The sequence below is a fragment of the Ischnura elegans genome, chromosome X, assembly GCF_921293095.1.
Source record: "Ischnura elegans chromosome X, ioIscEleg1.1, whole genome shotgun sequence".
NCBI lineage: Eukaryota > Metazoa > Arthropoda > Insecta > Odonata > Coenagrionidae > Ischnura > Ischnura elegans.
The window spans coordinates 84,130,359-84,148,146 of NC_060259.1; the positions used below are offsets into that span (position 1 = coordinate 84,130,359).

At 37.1% G+C, this 17,788-nt stretch overlaps 1 protein-coding gene across 1 annotated transcript in view; it reads right to left on the minus strand.

Moving 5' to 3' along the window:
• Positions 1–2,675: 2,675 nt before the first annotated feature.
• LOC124171322 (kynurenine 3-monooxygenase) overlaps positions 2,676–17,788 on the minus strand; it is a 38,489-nt gene continuing 23,376 nt past the window's right edge. Inside the window, exons 2-11 of the mRNA XM_046550469.1 lie at positions 16,908–16,977; positions 15,732–15,922; positions 13,044–13,092; positions 11,670–11,757; positions 10,924–11,104; positions 10,144–10,395; positions 6,791–6,880; positions 5,900–6,040; positions 5,072–5,233; positions 2,676–3,685 (exon numbers count right to left, since the gene is read on the minus strand). Of these exons, the coding sequence (XP_046406425.1) occupies positions 3,554–3,685; positions 5,072–5,233; positions 5,900–6,040; positions 6,791–6,880; positions 10,144–10,395; positions 10,924–11,104; positions 11,670–11,757; positions 13,044–13,092; positions 15,732–15,922; positions 16,908–16,977 (1,356 nt within the window). The 3' untranslated portion in view covers positions 2,676–3,553. The remainder of the gene's footprint in view (positions 3,686–5,071; positions 5,234–5,899; positions 6,041–6,790; positions 6,881–10,143; positions 10,396–10,923; positions 11,105–11,669; positions 11,758–13,043; positions 13,093–15,731; positions 15,923–16,907; positions 16,978–17,788) is intronic.

Genomic DNA, 17,788 nt, shown 5'->3' on the forward strand with positions numbered 1-17,788 from the left:
AGCCATGCATAGCAGTATTTTATTATTCCCGAAACGAGAGATTACGGCCGACAAACAAAATGGTAGACTTATTTTCTGATTTGTAATGTAAAATAGCGTTTAAAATACGGAAAGGCTTTTAATCTAATTTCAATATTCGCAACATAAACTAAAGGAAGCTGGATATTGTCTACCAAAAATAAAGTAAGATACTTAAAATAGAATAGCATGTGTTGGAAATACTCTATCTATTCAGTATGGTAATCAAATATCAAGATCATGTTATTTTACTTTTGACGTAATGCAAATTAACATCCCGTTATTAGCTATGTAAGCTATGAATTGTTTATGCAAATAAGTGAGTTCGATGACTGGAAAGATACGTAGATGTCTCTAAAGGTGGACCGCGATCAAGAACAGATTAAGAACGTTTTTTAAGGGGAGGGGTTCACTACTTCCCACGACGCTTAGGTGATATGCAACATATGAAAAAGATCTTGAAAAAAAAATGGCATTCGAAGAGGAGCCACCACATTCTGAGCGCCGAAAACCATACCAAAAACATTTTTCACTGAAAAATGGATAGGAAAATTGATACTGAATAAATGCAGTGAAAGTTTTGACTCTTGAAAATCCATGTCTCACAGCAGAAGTTTGCATTAATTACATACAGTACCTCCTGATAACCCGGGCTAATGATGGGGAGAGACGGTACGAATAATCGGAAAACACGGATAACTCAAACTTTCACTTAAATGTCTTGCAATGTTAGTAATTTACCTAAAACAAACTTATATTATTACTTGTGCAGTTATTGTGTTATTTTGGAGTGCTTCCCGGACTCAATGAGAGCTATCTTCGCCATTTCGTGATCTTTTTAGCGGGTCGCGCACTGCGAGGCTTGGAAAACAGGAACACGTTCCTCCCGTGAATGCAGCTAGCGCGCGATTGCTTCCATTTTACGAAGGGGATTCTAACGGAAACAATAAGCCCGGTTTAACCCAGCATTAATGCAGTAATTCCGATGATTTTGCGCCCGATTTTATTTCTTTTTAATAAAGAACGCGGAAAAATTGAGCGAGAGTAAAAATCATGCACGGATAATCCGCAACCAGGATAAACCGCAGCCGGATAATCGGTAGTCTTCTGTAATTGCAAAAAAACATTGCTAAGGAAAACTCTGCTATTTTCATCATGAAAAAGCTATAAGAAATTCACCGATATTTCCTGACCACCGGCCACAAAATCAAGAGGAGACGGGAAGGCTGGCATTTAGGACCCCATCCGCAGACCAAGGAATCTGTCGAGGGGAAGGAGCCGTCACCACCCTGAACCCCCAGTCACGATTGCCCTATCTTAGTCCTACTTCCACCCCTCCACATACCATTGATATAAATAGACAGGAAGAAAAGAGCTTGGACACACTTGACAATGATGAGAAAACATTCAAACTTAACAAACAAAATTATGCAGTAGGGCGGATGGGAAAAATCGATTTTTTTTCAAATCCATCTGGCCCAATGAAAAAAAGTTGTGGGACTGATTAAAAATAAGGCCTGAATATTTTGAGATGTCTACATGTACCCCTGACCCTTGCTCAAATGCAATTTAGGGGGGGTTTAAATTAGAAAAATTTAATATTTTAAGATCATTTCCTATAAATTTTGCCAAGTTATTCTCTTAGAGATAAAAATTTTTGTGTATTTTGACGTATCTGCCACCGTTCAGCCACTAAATGCCAAATTTGAGTTCGCGCCCACGAAGGAAATATTCCAACGCCCATGCAGCGTCGTGGATAAAAGAGCGGCAGACCATTTGCATCCCCTCAACACTCGCTTCTCCCCCTCCCACACCTCGAATACAGCAAAATTCATCCCACGTGTGCTTCTAGGAGGGCGTTCATCCTTCATAATATAAATCCTAATGGGACAGTAACTCAGTAAAATCTATACGAAATGACCATAAAATATTAAATTTTTCTAATTTAGACCCTCCCCCCTATATTGCGTTTGAGCGAGGGTCAGGGGTTCACCTAGAGGTCTCAATTTTTTCAGTCCTTATTTTTGATCAGTCCCACAACTTTTTTTCACTGGGCCAAATGGATTTGAAAAAAAAATCGATTTTTCCGATCTGCCCTATTCTGCAGTACTGCAAATAAGTTTTTGAAGTAAATTCTGTGAAGGATCTTGCATTTATGATGGAATGGTGGAACTAGGGTGGGAGAGGGGGGGCAAGTGCCCCAGGCAGCAGATTTCAAGGGGTGGCAAATTTGAAAAGATTTTTTTATATATCTAATCAAATTATTTAACAGTAATTATTAATTAATTAATTATTTTTAAAAAATATCAATAAAACTTCTTAATAGCAAACATACCATGTATGATCTCAACTGCCTACCGTAAGTCAAAACAAATAGCTTGCCATATAATATCATATTTATAAATTTATTTTATATTTATTTATTATATATTATTTAACATACTATATCTTAGTGGTGGGGGAGGGAGGGAGCGAGGGGGGACCAGGGGAGAGGGGGCCGCATACTGATCTTTGCCCCCCTGACAAAACTTCTAGTTCCAGCCGTGGTTCCATCACCTTCTACTAGAAACAACCAAAGCCAAAAATATCAAGATCCATGTACTAGAATATGAATATATGGTAATATGATAAAGGATATAGATTGCAACACTTGAAATGTGCAAAATTTGCTGATTTATATAAAAGCAAACATTTCAATGATTGTTTGTAAATCAAGAAACCCTAGTTTACAAACAGCTGACCAACAAAATGACTTGTGAAATAATTAGAAAATAATAAATGCAAGACCATTTCACTGCTTAGGATAATCATAACCAAAGAAATGCATAATGGCTCAGGTTTCTCTCGTTCAGCAGCATCTAGAGTTAAGAAATTGCACACATTTGCAGATAGTATACATCACAGGCATAAGCTTTTTTATGTTTTCCTGAATTTATTCCAAGAATGAAATAGCCAAAAAATCTTTGTCAACCATAAAAAAGTATTTTTTTATTTTAAATTAGTTTTAAAATTTTTGCAGAGTAAAAATAGATGTTAATATTTTTGCAGGAAAACTCAAAATACAGGGCATATCACGTCACCATTATTGTTCTGCATAGTTGAAATTATGCAACATTCACATTTTTGCAGCATTGGAATGTATTTTCTTAATTTTCATTAGAAATATGGTGCAGATTATGAGGCCAAATGCAGCATAAAAAGGTTTTAGTTTTCCTTGAAATTGTGATGAAAACAGCCATTGATCAATATCATAAAGGAATACACATAGTGCATCCCATATCTTTCATATAGAAAATTGAAATGTTCTAAAATTTCCAAATCAATTCATTAGATAACAAAATCTGTATGTGAAGGCATTAGTAAACTTGTATGAACACAATTAGGGCATTACATAACATTCATACTCATCAACAAATCAAAATTTTGAAGTTTCATTTTGATTAGAAATACGTATTAAGTTTCAGTAATAGTTTTCAGATAAAAAATTACAATTTTTTTGATGAAAAGCGGATAACAATAGGAATAATGACTCCATTCAGAAGTATAGCTGAGCACTTTTTACTACTGATGTGTATGTGTTCAATAGCAAATCTTGCCATTTGTAGGCTGCTGTGGCAAGACCAATGACAGTGAATGCACCAACAAAATACAGGCCTCTATGGAGAATCTGGAAATAGTAAAAAAAATTCTATAGCATTTGAATTGTGGCAATAGGAGCTTGGATTATCTTAACTAAATCTACTTTAATGTCACATTAAATCCATTGATTCGAGTGATGTAACTTTACAATTATCATGAGGTATTTTTCAAAGATAAGAAATGTGATTTCCAAAATTTCTTTGGGAATAAAATTTCCAATATTATATGATCTGCAAGTTTTATTCTGAAAGTACCCATCCAAACACGCAATGCTCCCTAGATGACTACAATGGTGAAGTTGATGCTGTCAGACCTTCAGGACATGGGGACAAAGATGCCCTGCGACACACAATGCAGCAGGTCTTCAGACTGGAGTGAGGGAGCTGTTCCAGGATGGAGTGTGGGGTGTAAAAGGTAAGTGAGAAAAACCGGGGGTGAGGGAGGAATACATCACCTAGCATGGTGCACTGGTGTAGCCATCCTAAGAAAAGGTGAAGCTACCACTACTACACAGGGAAAGGTGGGTAAAGGCAGCTATATGGGCCGGATCTTGCTGCCCTTTCAGAGGTTCAAGAGGGCTGAGTCAAGCAATTTTCCTCCAACAACAAAGGAGTATGTATACTGAATGACTGATGAAGAGGGATGATCTTGAAGAACTATAGGGGTAAAAAAGCGTAACGCTAACCATAAATAAATGAAAAATTCTCTCCGATTACTTCCTTGATGCTGCAGCCCTGTGAGAATGTTGGCTTCATCTGGGCTTTTCTTTGTTTTTGTACATGTATCATTACCTCTAGTGAGAAAGTGCTCACCCAAAGAAAAACAAGGAATTTTAGGTCAGCTGTATCACTTGTAACCTCCAAAGCCAACCAAAATTGAGTCCAAAATGAACTACATGCAATGTAATCAGAGACGCAGCGCAATCTCAAAGACATGGTCAGGTCTCAGCTGAGAGAGTTTCAAACATGTACACAAGGGACGCTCCATTTGGGCATACTGGTTTCTTTAAAATTAACAAAGTAAAGCAGTGCTGGGTCTGGACTAAGGCTGAATTGGTACATATCCCTTCATACCGCAACTATAGTGCTCTAGCATACAATATAGAAAGCTCAAAAGTTCCATTGGTGAAATATCATATTAATTGACATGGCACCTCACAAGGGCGAACCCAGGATTTTTTCTGGGGGGCACCAGGGTTTGACAGGGAGACAGGGACATTTTCCATTGTTTTCTGTTCAACGTGCCTAAACATTCTACTATGTGACCATGAATTCTAAGTTCCGAATCCACTCATCCCTGCTACAACAATTAATTTGAATTTACACAGCTTTCAAGACAGAAGCAGTACCTTACAATGAATAAGTTCCTGTAGCATAACATACCATTATAATGCATATGATATTGTAAAAGTTACCTTATCTTGCCATGCACGGTTTTCAATACATAAGCTGTATCTCATGTGGGAAAAAGTTACGGATGAGTACAGTGGTATCCAAAAATTTGGCATCAGCTTATGTAGGAACATATCAAATTTCTTTCTTATCAAAAATGATGGATGATTCACCAAATCCCGCATCTTAAAAGGAAAGAACAAGTCCATTAGAGCTACATGATCAAAAACCCAATGGTGACCTGTATTCTAATTCTAATGAAATACTGATGAGGAATTAAGCACAAGATCTTTGGTTAACCACATAGGTACTTTATAAAGCTACATTAAATGTTAAAATCAATACGTAAATTATAGATTGCCATGAAAATACAAAAGCATTTCTTTCTTCATATACATATATTTGATACTAAAAAATTCAAAAGATAATGCATATAACAAAAATTATATTTAAAAGTTTCCAGCTGGTCTATTTTGATACAATCGCCAGAAAATACTGAATTTGGTGATTTTAATCTCCTGAAAATTCTAAATTTATAGCTTTCATTTTATCTACATCAAGGTAGACCCATTTGCATTTTAAAAACATATACATACTAATTCATACTACTGTAAACCTAGATATTTTTCTCACATGATCTGCGTACAACAAATGAGAATTATAATTTAAAATAATTGAGATGCCATTGTTAGAGATTGGCTGTGTTAGTTTCTAGACTTTGTTCTTTGTGCCTCAATTATTGAAATTAATCCTTCGACTACCCTTAGAGATTCAGAAAAGATACCTATATAGACTGAATCCAGTGAAGCAATAAACCCCAAAAAATGCTGTTCCAATAGTTTTATCCTCACCTCTATGTAGTTGTACATGGCCAAGTTACAAATGGCTTCAGCATCAGGGTTTCTGAATTCTGAAAACTCCTCCAAAGTCTTTTTTAAATTGTTTTTATGCTTTGTAAGCAAATTGTCTAATAGGTAGCAGTCTTCAAACCCCTGAAAAGAAATAACAGTTGTGATTCATTAAAACTACCCTAATTCCTTTGCTGTAATTTTAAGGGAAAGTGAAAGAATTGAATAATTTGCTAGCAGTGTGGAAATACTTTTTTTCTGATAGCTTTTCTTGTTTTCTACCAACCTGTTATTGGTGATCTTTTAACCACCTCAAATCACTCCAGAAATACCTATGTTGATAGTTGACAGAATTCATGCAGAGAAATCATAGCAGAACACCACGATTAGACACAATTGATTTAAGCAAATACAATTGCAAAATATAATAAGAAGAGGAGACTGGTGTCCACATTAATATGTTTTTCAATAAAGGTCAGTTTTATAGATAGACTCTCTCATTTCGTCAATGAAGTACCTTCGTTCGTCAAAAGTGACTGCAGTTTGTGAAACCACCACACACTAGTCAGTGGTGAATCATCCCAGCCATAAAGAGGCATTAAAGGTGCCCATTAATACATGTCTGCTAAATTAAAATGAAGGCGCTTTGTACTTTCCTCTCTTATTTTAATATTCTGCACCCAGTTTCAACGTGCTCTGCGTCTTTTCAAGCAAAAATGACTCATGACATCAGGAGTAGGGTTAAGCCCCTCAAATGAAGCCACTAACAATAAGTAATGGGCATCCCATTGCTTCCACCAATGGGAATAAACTCTTTTTCCACCAAAACCTGCAGAATTTGGCAGATCATATCCCAAAGTAAGACTTATGCAACAAACACATCATGATACTCACTGCATTCATTCCTTGGCCGTAAAATGGGACCATTGCATGTGCTGCATCTCCTATGATGATAGCAGTACTCCCCACATGGTATGGCTTGCACTGCACACAGGGGCGAGCATAATGAAAATAAAATATAATGAACATTAAGAGAAATGATTCAGGATACATGATTTTTGATGGGCATACCATCAAAGGCCATATATCCTAATTGCACACATGTATGCAGATTTGCAAAATAGATGTGTCAGTTCTTTTAATGAGCTTTTTGTGACTTATGGCTGATCTTTGAGATTGTTAAGAGCATAAGACAAATTATTCATCTGGCTTCACTCAATTGAAATTCACTGTATAAATCATCATAATAATATATACTTGGCTCTACTGCACAAAATTTTTAAAACTTTAATGATGGTTTCTACTAGGAGTCAAAACCAAGGTTAATTTTTATTGATTGTTCTGTATAGACCTACAATTATTATTATGAAGAGCATGAAAAAAGTGAGTAGGAATGAATCAGTCAACATTTTCATATTAATAGACTAAAATTTCCTAATTTAATTTATATTAATAACGAATACTTTGAAAAAGCTTTATTTATAAAAGCTGTACATATGGGTATTATCTGCATTTATCAAGGGAACGTTAACCCATTTCTACTCAGAAAAATGTCTGAAATACCGATTTGCGATTGTCGTCGAAAAATGTCTGATTTCCGATTCCGATCTCCTTACGGAAGTGGGATTATATATACCAGCTTCAAAAATAGACTAATTGACGGAATAGGTCAACAAAGCATTTAGGAGGAGATTAGTAACAATTTGAAAACAAACGAGAGCGTAGTTATTCATCAAGAGCCACACATACTCAAGAATGGTAGGGTGTAACAATATGGCTATGGTGCGTGGAAGTGGGTTAATTTAAGTTACCAGGGTGTCCAATGCCAAATGATATTTTTTAAAGTAATTACATAATATTTTTCATCTTCTCCTTTCTGGTACATACAACTTAAAAACAGCAGAGAGGAAAGTAAACCCTCAGTCAATACTCTGGGTGTCAGGCAAACACTTATCATACTCATAAGAAAAACTTAACTTTCCATATGACACCCTTCTGAGAAATGATACACAATAAAAATGCCACAGCAGTTTGGAGATAAAATGACTGATTGAATCGAGAAAATGCATGTGTTAATCAGTGATTGAGATATGACAAAAAAATCATACATCTAGGAAAAAATGCGTAAACAAAACAGAGATCATCGGCAGGTCAGAGAGTTTACTGGTATGGCTCACATTCAACTTTCTTCAATGGACACACTGTGTCTGTTTTCCATTTAACACTTCCTTTTTCTCTCTCTAAATACTACCTGGAGAATTGTTCGAATAAGCCTTTCTAAGCTGTTCAGTTGCATTCACACTAGCATGCTCTCTTCGTGCTGCCTCTTCCTGCATTTTACCATGAAAATTAAGGCTGCAAATCTACATGGATTGCCAAGTACTAACCATTGCTAGCCTAGATGAAGAAGGCAGCTCCCTTCATACAATAAAGAGGAGACTAGCAAACCTCTTGCCATCTTCTCTGGCACACTCTCCCTTGTGTGCTATCATGGTCTTATTAGTGTCTTATTAGTTCTTACACACTGCTTTGATGAATGTAAACAATGGGGAAAATAGTGGGTGAATTTTTTAGCAGTTTATGTGGTCTCCCAAAATTGAAAGCTAAAAATTGAAAGGATTGTAAGCTAATATTTTCATTTTTATCCTACAGATGTAGCAATCCATCCTCCCATTTTTTCACTTCCTTTCCAATAATGCTTTTTTCTGATGAAAGCAGTTGTTGCGAGCTCCTCCTTTAGGAACGAGGCAAAAACTTGGACTGGTGCAAAAGTAAAGTAGACAAAAATTTCTCCTTACAGCTGTTCCCCAAAGTGATCACAGATACATCCAAAAAGATTCAGGCATTATATCCTGAACGTGTTGATTTCATGCACAACAGGGGCGAATACGTGTGTTGCTAAAATAACCCCTGGATGTCAGTATTTCTCTCCATATTTATCGCACCATATCAAGTTCTTTGTTATCTCTCTCTCACGATTTTCTTCACTGGAACTTTTTGTTTTTAGATTTTGCAGTCAAAGGAACACTTTTCTTTATCGGAGGCATCTTGCTCGCACTGAATTTTCAGCTGTACTGAAAGAGTATATGCCTTGCAAAAACTAATTTTTGACAGCAACAAGGGAATGTACAGTTATTGAAGGAGAGTATGGTAGCAGATGACAATGTATATACATACTCAGAAATTCCAAACTTAATGTTCTTCTTCAGAGAAAGCAAAGAAATGGGCGCCTCATCAGCTCCTTCCAAGAGCTTGTTGCATACGACTTTATAATGGGCAAAGATTCAATGTTCATTAATTTTGTAGCATGACAGTCAGTCATTCTGTATCCATTTACTTCTTTTTCTCAATCAAATTTTGAGCTATCAAAATGAGATTTGGTGTGTTCAATAAGGATTCTTTGCCTTCATGTTTTATTTGTATTTTTGGAATTTTAGCAGTTCACTGAACAGAGAAAAACGTAAATAATATGGTAACTAGCAGAGCAGGAGGCAACATATTTAGTAATATGCAACCCCCAAGTACGTACTCGTATTGTGGGCTGCCTAATCTCCAGGAAACTCGTTCCCTCGCAATGTATCCACACTATATAGGTCGCCATATGTTTGTGTTTGAACAGTAGAGTGTTTTGGCCCAGCATCCTCTTTAGAGGCTGGATTTTGGGAAGGATTTACAGTAGGGGTGGCTGCCCTAAATGACCTCACCTCGACCTGATCCTACGTTGTCTGAACTAAGGCACATTATGTAAGTCATTGCTTCTCTGACTCCTTAGTTTGAAGCTGATTTAAAAGCAACATCTGGTTCCTGTTTTCCTGACCCAGCTCTCTTTTTCTATTCTTTACTTTGGGAAATAGCTCCACGTAGCAATTTTTCAAATACTCATTTATTCCAGGGCAAGATTTTGCCATATTCCAAAAGACTGCATGATGTCATCAGGGAAAAGTAAAAGCAAGGACAAGAAAGGAGAGCGGATTCCTGCATCAGTAGAGGAAAAACAAAGAAAAGTCTAGCTTGTTTTCCTTTTCATTCAAAAAATATGTTTTCATTTCTGTGAGAAAACATACACGGCCAAAAAAATTACCCACAATTTTTCCCATTGCTCATACTCACGAAAATGATCCAGAAAAGTAAAATGATAAAGTTTACTTGGATTACACACCACAAAGACTTCACCTGCACAGCAGGCAACAGGTCTGCTAGTTCATTTATTTAACTACAATTTAAGTCAATCAAATGTTATAACTCACCTTAACTGAGACAAGTGGGGATGGTCTTGAGTCGAAGAAATCCTTCACTAGCTTCTCTTTTCCAAGCAAAGGAACAGCATCTGGGTAGAAATGATTGAAAAAGTCAAGCAGCTTTTTAGGAGTATCAAGGTTCTTAAACTGTGCAAAAGGCATGAATAGGGTCACTGTCCATGACCGATCTTGATTTGGAAGTGCTATCATCATGAAAGTCCCCCTTGGCCATATATGAAGGAAGTTGGGCTCCATAGCAAACTGAAACAGAGATGATGAGTATGGATTATGTTTTAGGGTGATTATAATTAAAGAAATTGTTAAACAGATAACCTTGTCTTTATTATGAAAATAATTTAGTTCATGAAAATTATGCTCATGAAAATAATTAATTTTAACTTTTTTATAATTGGCTTGATTTAATATGCCCAGAGACAGGAAATCCAAATGCAAATTAAAATTGGAAGGAATATATCTCCAATACAGGTTTTCCAATTGTCTTGGGTAATGAACTATAGGAAGGGGAACTGGTGTTAACCTGCCAACAACTAGGTTAAGAGTGATGTTTCTCCTCCCTGTAGATGATTACCAAAGACAATCAAAAGACTGGATTGGGAGATATTTTTCTTTGCTAATTCTTAGAAATGAGCACAACAGAAACTAAATGAGTCAATGTCATTTTCTCTGGGAAAAATTTTGATGTCCCATATCTGAAGACAAGGGGTAATTAATACGATGATAGGTAAAACAGCAAGAATCATATGCAAAATGAATATGAAAAAACCTCACATCTCCTGATTCTGTTGGAGGAATGCAAAGCTCCATATAGCCATGCTCAATATACGTCTGACTGTAGTTGAACAGGGGTTGCTTCATCAGCTGTTTTCGTACTGAGGAATAGGCACCATCAGCCCCAACCACTAAGTCAGCTTTCACTGAAACATGCTTTGCATCTCCTTCTCTAGAGACCCTTGAAATAAAGGAAATGGTTTTATGTATCATATGATTTTGTAAAATGCTCTTATGAGTTGATACATCCATGCAAAAATTTTTTTTTAAATAATGATTGACTTGTTTGATTAAATATGCTAGTTCTGTGGGAATATGTAATCATTAATTTTTCTGAGCTGCTTCATTTCCTTGAAATGGGAGCTGTTGAATAATTCAATGTTATGTATCATTATGATAAAACACTAGTTCAATTTGAGAGCCTTCCATTTTAACAATTATATCAATTATTGCCTTGAAACTATTGCCTGAAATAAATTATCAGCTTCTCATTTGAAATTAGTGAATATAATCATAAGGTCCGGTATGAATGGTAAAATGTAATGACATTTGATAAGGAAGAGTTACATTTTATTTAGTGGTTGAAATTGTAAGATTTGCTTCATGGGCTCTGCTCCAGAAATTAAAAAGAAACATTAAGTGGAGAGGTATATATGACATAAATTAGTCTAAAGCACCAATGCTGAATGATTTTTCTGCATATGATTAATGTCTACCATATTGTAATATGTCTATGAAATACTTACGACTCCAGAGTGACCTCTCCTTTGCTTAAGTCACCACCAACCATTTTATGCTGAAAATGTAGTTCCACATTTGGATTTTTCTCTGCAGCTGGAGTAGGCAAAAGAAACTGCATGACAGATTTTTGCAACAACAACAACTAAAGCTACAAAGATTCAGTAACCAACATGCAGGGCCTCAGTCAATACAGTCTTGTTTCACCTTGACTTGGAACTACACTAAGCAGCCATACACACTAGTCCAATTTTCTTGTTTTTAAATGGATGATGGAAATTTTAAGACTTAATTAATATTCATAGCCTCCAATCAGTTATTTTCCATCCTCCCCCTGTCCTGAGGCTGTGGGATTCTTATCCCATGGAAACTTTCACCCTCCTTACCCAATATCATGCTTTCTGATATGGTCACATATCTCATGATCATAATAAATCCCTTGGGTGGAGATGAGAACTGTAGATTACTGTCTCCAAAAAATGATTCTCCCCTTCCAGGCTTGTATCTTCGCATTTTTATTTGGATAGCAGACTATTTTCAAGTAAATTATTTTTTCCTTAGTTCATCTACATTTCTAAATATTAATTTATAAATAGCAATATTTATCAAATATGTCAAGCTTCTAACTTCCCTGATGTGTATATAACTATGCTTCATATGTATCCTCCCAGAGATTAATATTGATACATATAAGCATTTAATCAGGTAGTTGTAATCTATGTCTAATCTGCAGGAGATTTCTTGGTGTTATGTGTGGCCTATGACATGGTGTTCTAATCTCAGGTTAAGCCTACTGACAACCCAAACACATCCTCAAAATCTCAGGGAAAGAAACTGACCCTCTTACCCTGAATGTGTGACAATGTGTATAGCTGTCATAGTGTGACATACATACAACCTTATCTTAGTCCAGGATAAGCTCTACCCATCCATCCAAACAACTTTTGGGTCAAATCACTGAGTGAAGGAGCTTAATATGCATACAAGTAGCTCTTCAGAATCTGCCAACTCATGTCCCTGGAACAGAGCCATAGCTATAACGACTGCTGATTCCATTCAAGTCATAGTTTTAGCAGGAGTGCTCCTCCCAGCATTTGGTTGAGATTCAATCCCAAAGTTGGTTTGAATAGGCAATGGAAAAGCTCCACTCAGATTAAGCTTCAGGCCTATGAATGATACACAATCATCGTTGGGGCCAATTCCTTCCCCTGGGACACTTCAGTCACCAAGAATATTTTATTGGGGTTGTCCAAAGGCTTCACTGGGTTTTGAACCTGGGACCTTCCCATTAGCGGCATCTAGTGAGTGCTGTAGCTACTTGGCTACCATGCTCCCCAGTCAAAACAACATAAAGTTTTGATTGAAAATTAATTAATACATACCTGTGAGTAGCACCTCATTTAGGTATTTCCTTCCAACGGAGTAAATGCACTGAAAAATAGATGAAAATCATCGACTAAAAAACATATTTTTCCCCTTTTCTATCACAAAAAATAATGTAGTCAATTTAAATTATCATGCAAAAATTAATTAATTTATTAGGTCCATGCTTAACTTAAATCAGAGAGGATCTTTGAACAATATGTACGAATAAGTAAAACGACAAGAATACTAGCCAGCAACAATGAAAATGCATTCATAATTCTATTTGTCAGTAACTTAGAAATTTTCAGCAACCGGTAACCTTAAGAGATAAGTTAAATCAATCTTAGAGTTGCATGCCTAGCAAAATGAAGCAGAGTACATTCAAGATCCAAACACCTATCTTAGTCTCACCTGCCTATTTAAATTCTGGGATGGAACTATCCATCCAAAATATTCTGCTACTTACATAGATGAATTATTTTTGATATTTTTGAGAGTATACTGTAATTCAATCTTTTTAAAAATACATACGTATTATACTGTAATTCAATCTTTTTGAAAATACATACGTATTTTCAAAAAGATTGAATTACATTATACTCTCGATATTACGAAGTTCACGGGACCAAAAACCGCAAGTTCGTGATAACGAAGTTCGTATGAACGTTTCTTTTGAGAATCGACCAAAAAAACAGTATATAATATACGCGATTAAATTACGCGCAAATGTCCAAAAACAAGAAAATTCGTTTCAGATTCTCAATAGAAGAATGCGGCATAACGCAATCGAAGGTTCATATCTTCCCGAATACAGTAAGTCATCGATAGACGAACTAGATGCGTTCCGAGGCGTTGTTCGTAAGTTGATAAACCTACAGTGCAGCCGCCGAGAGACGTCCGGAGACAGGCAGAATGGTCTAGTCTGGAGTGGGGTGCAAGGCTACCACGTAAGAAAGCGAATCGCCTACGTCACTTGTAAACAATAGTGTTCCCTAAAGAATGGAGCCGGAAGGGACGACGAGCGTGAAGGACCCAAAGGAATAATCCCTTGTTTTAGTGATACGAAGAAAGGGGTTGTTTTGGTGGTTCAGGCTTATTTTAGGGCTCCATATGCATGCGACAACGTTGTATGACTAGGCGAGGGTGTGAGGTGGGTTTGGGACACAGCGATTTGCTGCAAACCGTGCTGGAGCAGGGTTTTCCGCGTCTTTTGTGCTGTCACCGGGCAACTCTCGCCGGCCGGACTGCATCCAAGGCATCGAGGAGTACGGTTATCCTACAGAATGCAACACTGCATCACAATTGTGCGCTAACTCACGATTGAGCGAACTGTTCAAGCTCGGCTTGCGACGCATCCGGAGCTGAAAAACACCGCTCTCTGCGGTAAGGAAGAACGGGCGAAACGCTGAACAGCTCCTAACTTCACATCGGATTCAGTGACACTTTGTTCAGATTATACCCAAAGTGCGAATTCCTCTACGCCACACAGCGTCGCATCGGCCAAATCGAAAGGCGCCAAATACGAAGTTTGAAATTTTTGAATGCTCGTATCTCTGAAAGTACGTAAATTTATTGTGCGTAGGAAGAGAACTAACTGTAAGTCCAATTTACGAGCGGTTACGAGTGGATAACCACGATTCCACAGGAACGATGCTTATTATATGATGTTGCGAGTATACTGAAGAAATAACAATAATTGACGCAATTGGACACAGTACACGAGAAGAACTTAAACGTGACGCAATTATTAAAACTTAGCATAGTGTATATCCACCTAAATGCCGTTGCTTATTCGTGGAACTTCGTAATAAAGTTCATTTTGTTACTGCCAGGACCAGGACTGAGGTTCGTACTTTCGTAATAACGAATATTTCGTAATAGCGTTTTTTTAAAACTATAATTGGATAGGCCTTCTTGGCGGGACCAACTACTAGCTTCATAATAACGAGGACCTCGCAATAACGTTGTTCGTATTAACGAGAGTTTACTGTACATGCTGTAAGGCTTTTGAGAATAAATTGGTGTTCCTATTCAACCATATGAGTCAGATGACTGAAATCACCCGTAATAAAAAGGGAATCCCTCGACAGCAAACACTTTAATTTAATTCTAACATGGTGTTTTATTGCCCCCTGGCCAAGGTGGGTAAATTGTAACCCAGACATTTGCTGTAAAAAACACTATTTACATACTGCAGTTTTCTTTCCACTCAAATCCCGTGGTTTGCATTACGCATGCATAAAAGATCTGACTGGAGATCAATAGAATTGCTTCCTATTTTGAATGAGATTGGAAAGCAATTCTAGGATAAGCCTGATGGTGACGTTTCACTCAGGTGCAAGTATGGAAATGAAACATGCAAAGAGAGACAATGGAGCAAGGGGGAATCTGGTTTGTGCGGCGGCTGGAGTGTTAGCTCCCCACCATGTGCATCTGGGTTCAAATCTCGGCAGAGGCAAAGATTCCACAGAGACCTCCTGATCTCTCCTTGGGTGTTTTTTGGTGGAGGCTACAAGTAGAGCACTCCATCCATAACACGGTACGTTAAACCACGGCCCCCTTGCCTTTCATTAAGAGTATGCTAATGCTAGTACCAGATTTCTCTCAATCCTTGCTTCCCCATTCTTCTCTGGGGTGCAAATGACATAAGCTGTCAATCGCATCCCCCAAATATCGTAACATACACGATGGGGTTCAAAGCTTACCTGTTCCGAAGTGCCGTATGGGATGGGCTTCCGATCACCAGCTGTTGAGTGAATCATGCGGCCCTTCATGGGAATGCCATGCTCACGGATGAGTGCATCTTCTAGCCCCACAACTCTCAGTGCGGCACGGGCTCGAGCTGACATGGCCAGGTTGATGGAGCGCCCCCTGGACAGCTTAGCCGAACGAATGTCTGCAGAAATAAACAAGCCATTGACTCAGGAAATTGATGAGGATGAATATCATGGTGGCAACATTAAGAAATAGTGGACTTAATGTTATTATGTACAAGTTATTGTAATAGATTGTCAATGCATTGAATTCAACTACCATATTCTATGTAATTGTTTCATGTGGCCAATCCGAGCTTTAAGTCATACAGCCATCATCTAGGCATTGACAATAGCTGTGATAATTCATAATAGTTGTCTAGTCATTTAATAATGTAAAATTCTGGGGAATACGCATCATTCATTACGCATACGGGGAATACGCATTCTGGGGAACATCCAATTCAGAAAAATAGTCGGCAATACCACACTCAGTCCCCTATTTAGCTTTAGTCAAAGCTTGTGTCAACCCGAAAACCTTGCTACGCATGCTGCACCACACCACTCCGCGAGGGTCTACATCTTATTTATTTACCACCTTGACAATGGCACAAGCTGCCGAAACCATGGTCGGTAAAAATTAAATAGTGTGGAAACAAACAAGTTGTTTTAATAAGCGGGAAGAGAGTCTTACCCAAACGGACCAATCAGAATGCACATAGCCAAAACCAAGTCCTATATAAGATGGGCAAAAACCTATATCAAACACTTCCAAGAGGATCACTAGGAATCGACGCGGAGGTCAACCCGAAAACCTTGCTACGCATGCTGCACCACACCACTCCGCGAAGGTCTACATATTATTTATTTATCACATTTAAAATATAAAAGAATAAGTATTATTACTCTGTTAAAATCCGAGCATACATGCTTCATTCTCCGTGAACAAGCATCATTTGACTCATATTGTGGAAGAAATTAAGCCTCCTACGTAAAATACAAAATCAACAAGAAAGTATCACAAGAAAAAATAGAGAAATATAGAATGAAATAATGTTTGAAATTTTCCTGGGTTATAAAAATTGCTTCCACTGATGGCAAAAACAACATCCACAGTTGGCTACTCACCTTCTCTGTATTCATACAGGCGAACTTTATGACCTCTTTTGGCAAAAAAGCAGGCACTGAGAGCCCCAACCTGAAATGAGCAAATGAAACAATCTGTGTAGGATATAATTGTAAGTTTTATTTGACATGGAGATAGAAAACTAAGGCCATTTTCTGAATTATTGACAAAAATATATAGGAATCAACTGTCACAAAATAAAATGAGTCATGGAGAAAATGTTTTTTTTTCGGAGACAGACAAAAAACACCAATTTTCAAATGGCGGCGGAGTTAAAAAAAATTGTTGATAAGATAAAAAGGTAAAATTGGGAGAATTTTTTTTTCTACACACTTTAATTCTAAGCTGAGAAATGATTCCTTAAATAATAAATAAAAGCGAACAAACTATGTATAAATCCACCAATTTATTTATGTGGTACTACTAGTTTCGACGCACCTGATGATGACGCCGCTGCGTCGAAACTAGTAGTACCACATAAATAAATTGGTGTATTTATGCATAGTTTGTTCGCTTTTATTTATTAGAATGAACCTCCACAAAGTTGAGCCTGTTACGATAGAGATTCCTTAAATGTTGAGAGAGTTATGAGTAATAAATAAAATGCAGAAAAATCAACTATTTTTTGTCTTTTTTTGCGATTTTGCATCACAATATGCTAATTAAGAACCTTAGATTAGGATTGAGCTCCTCAAAATACATTAAGGAATACAATCATATACCCCAAAATTTCGTAGATGATACTAATTTGACCATACTCTTCTTTCCCCACATCAAAGTTGAAAAATAAGGTATAGAACAACTCAATTATTATTATTATTAGTTTAATAAAAACCAGTGAATGTAAAATATTGTTTAACGCTATAGTACTACAGGGTTTGCA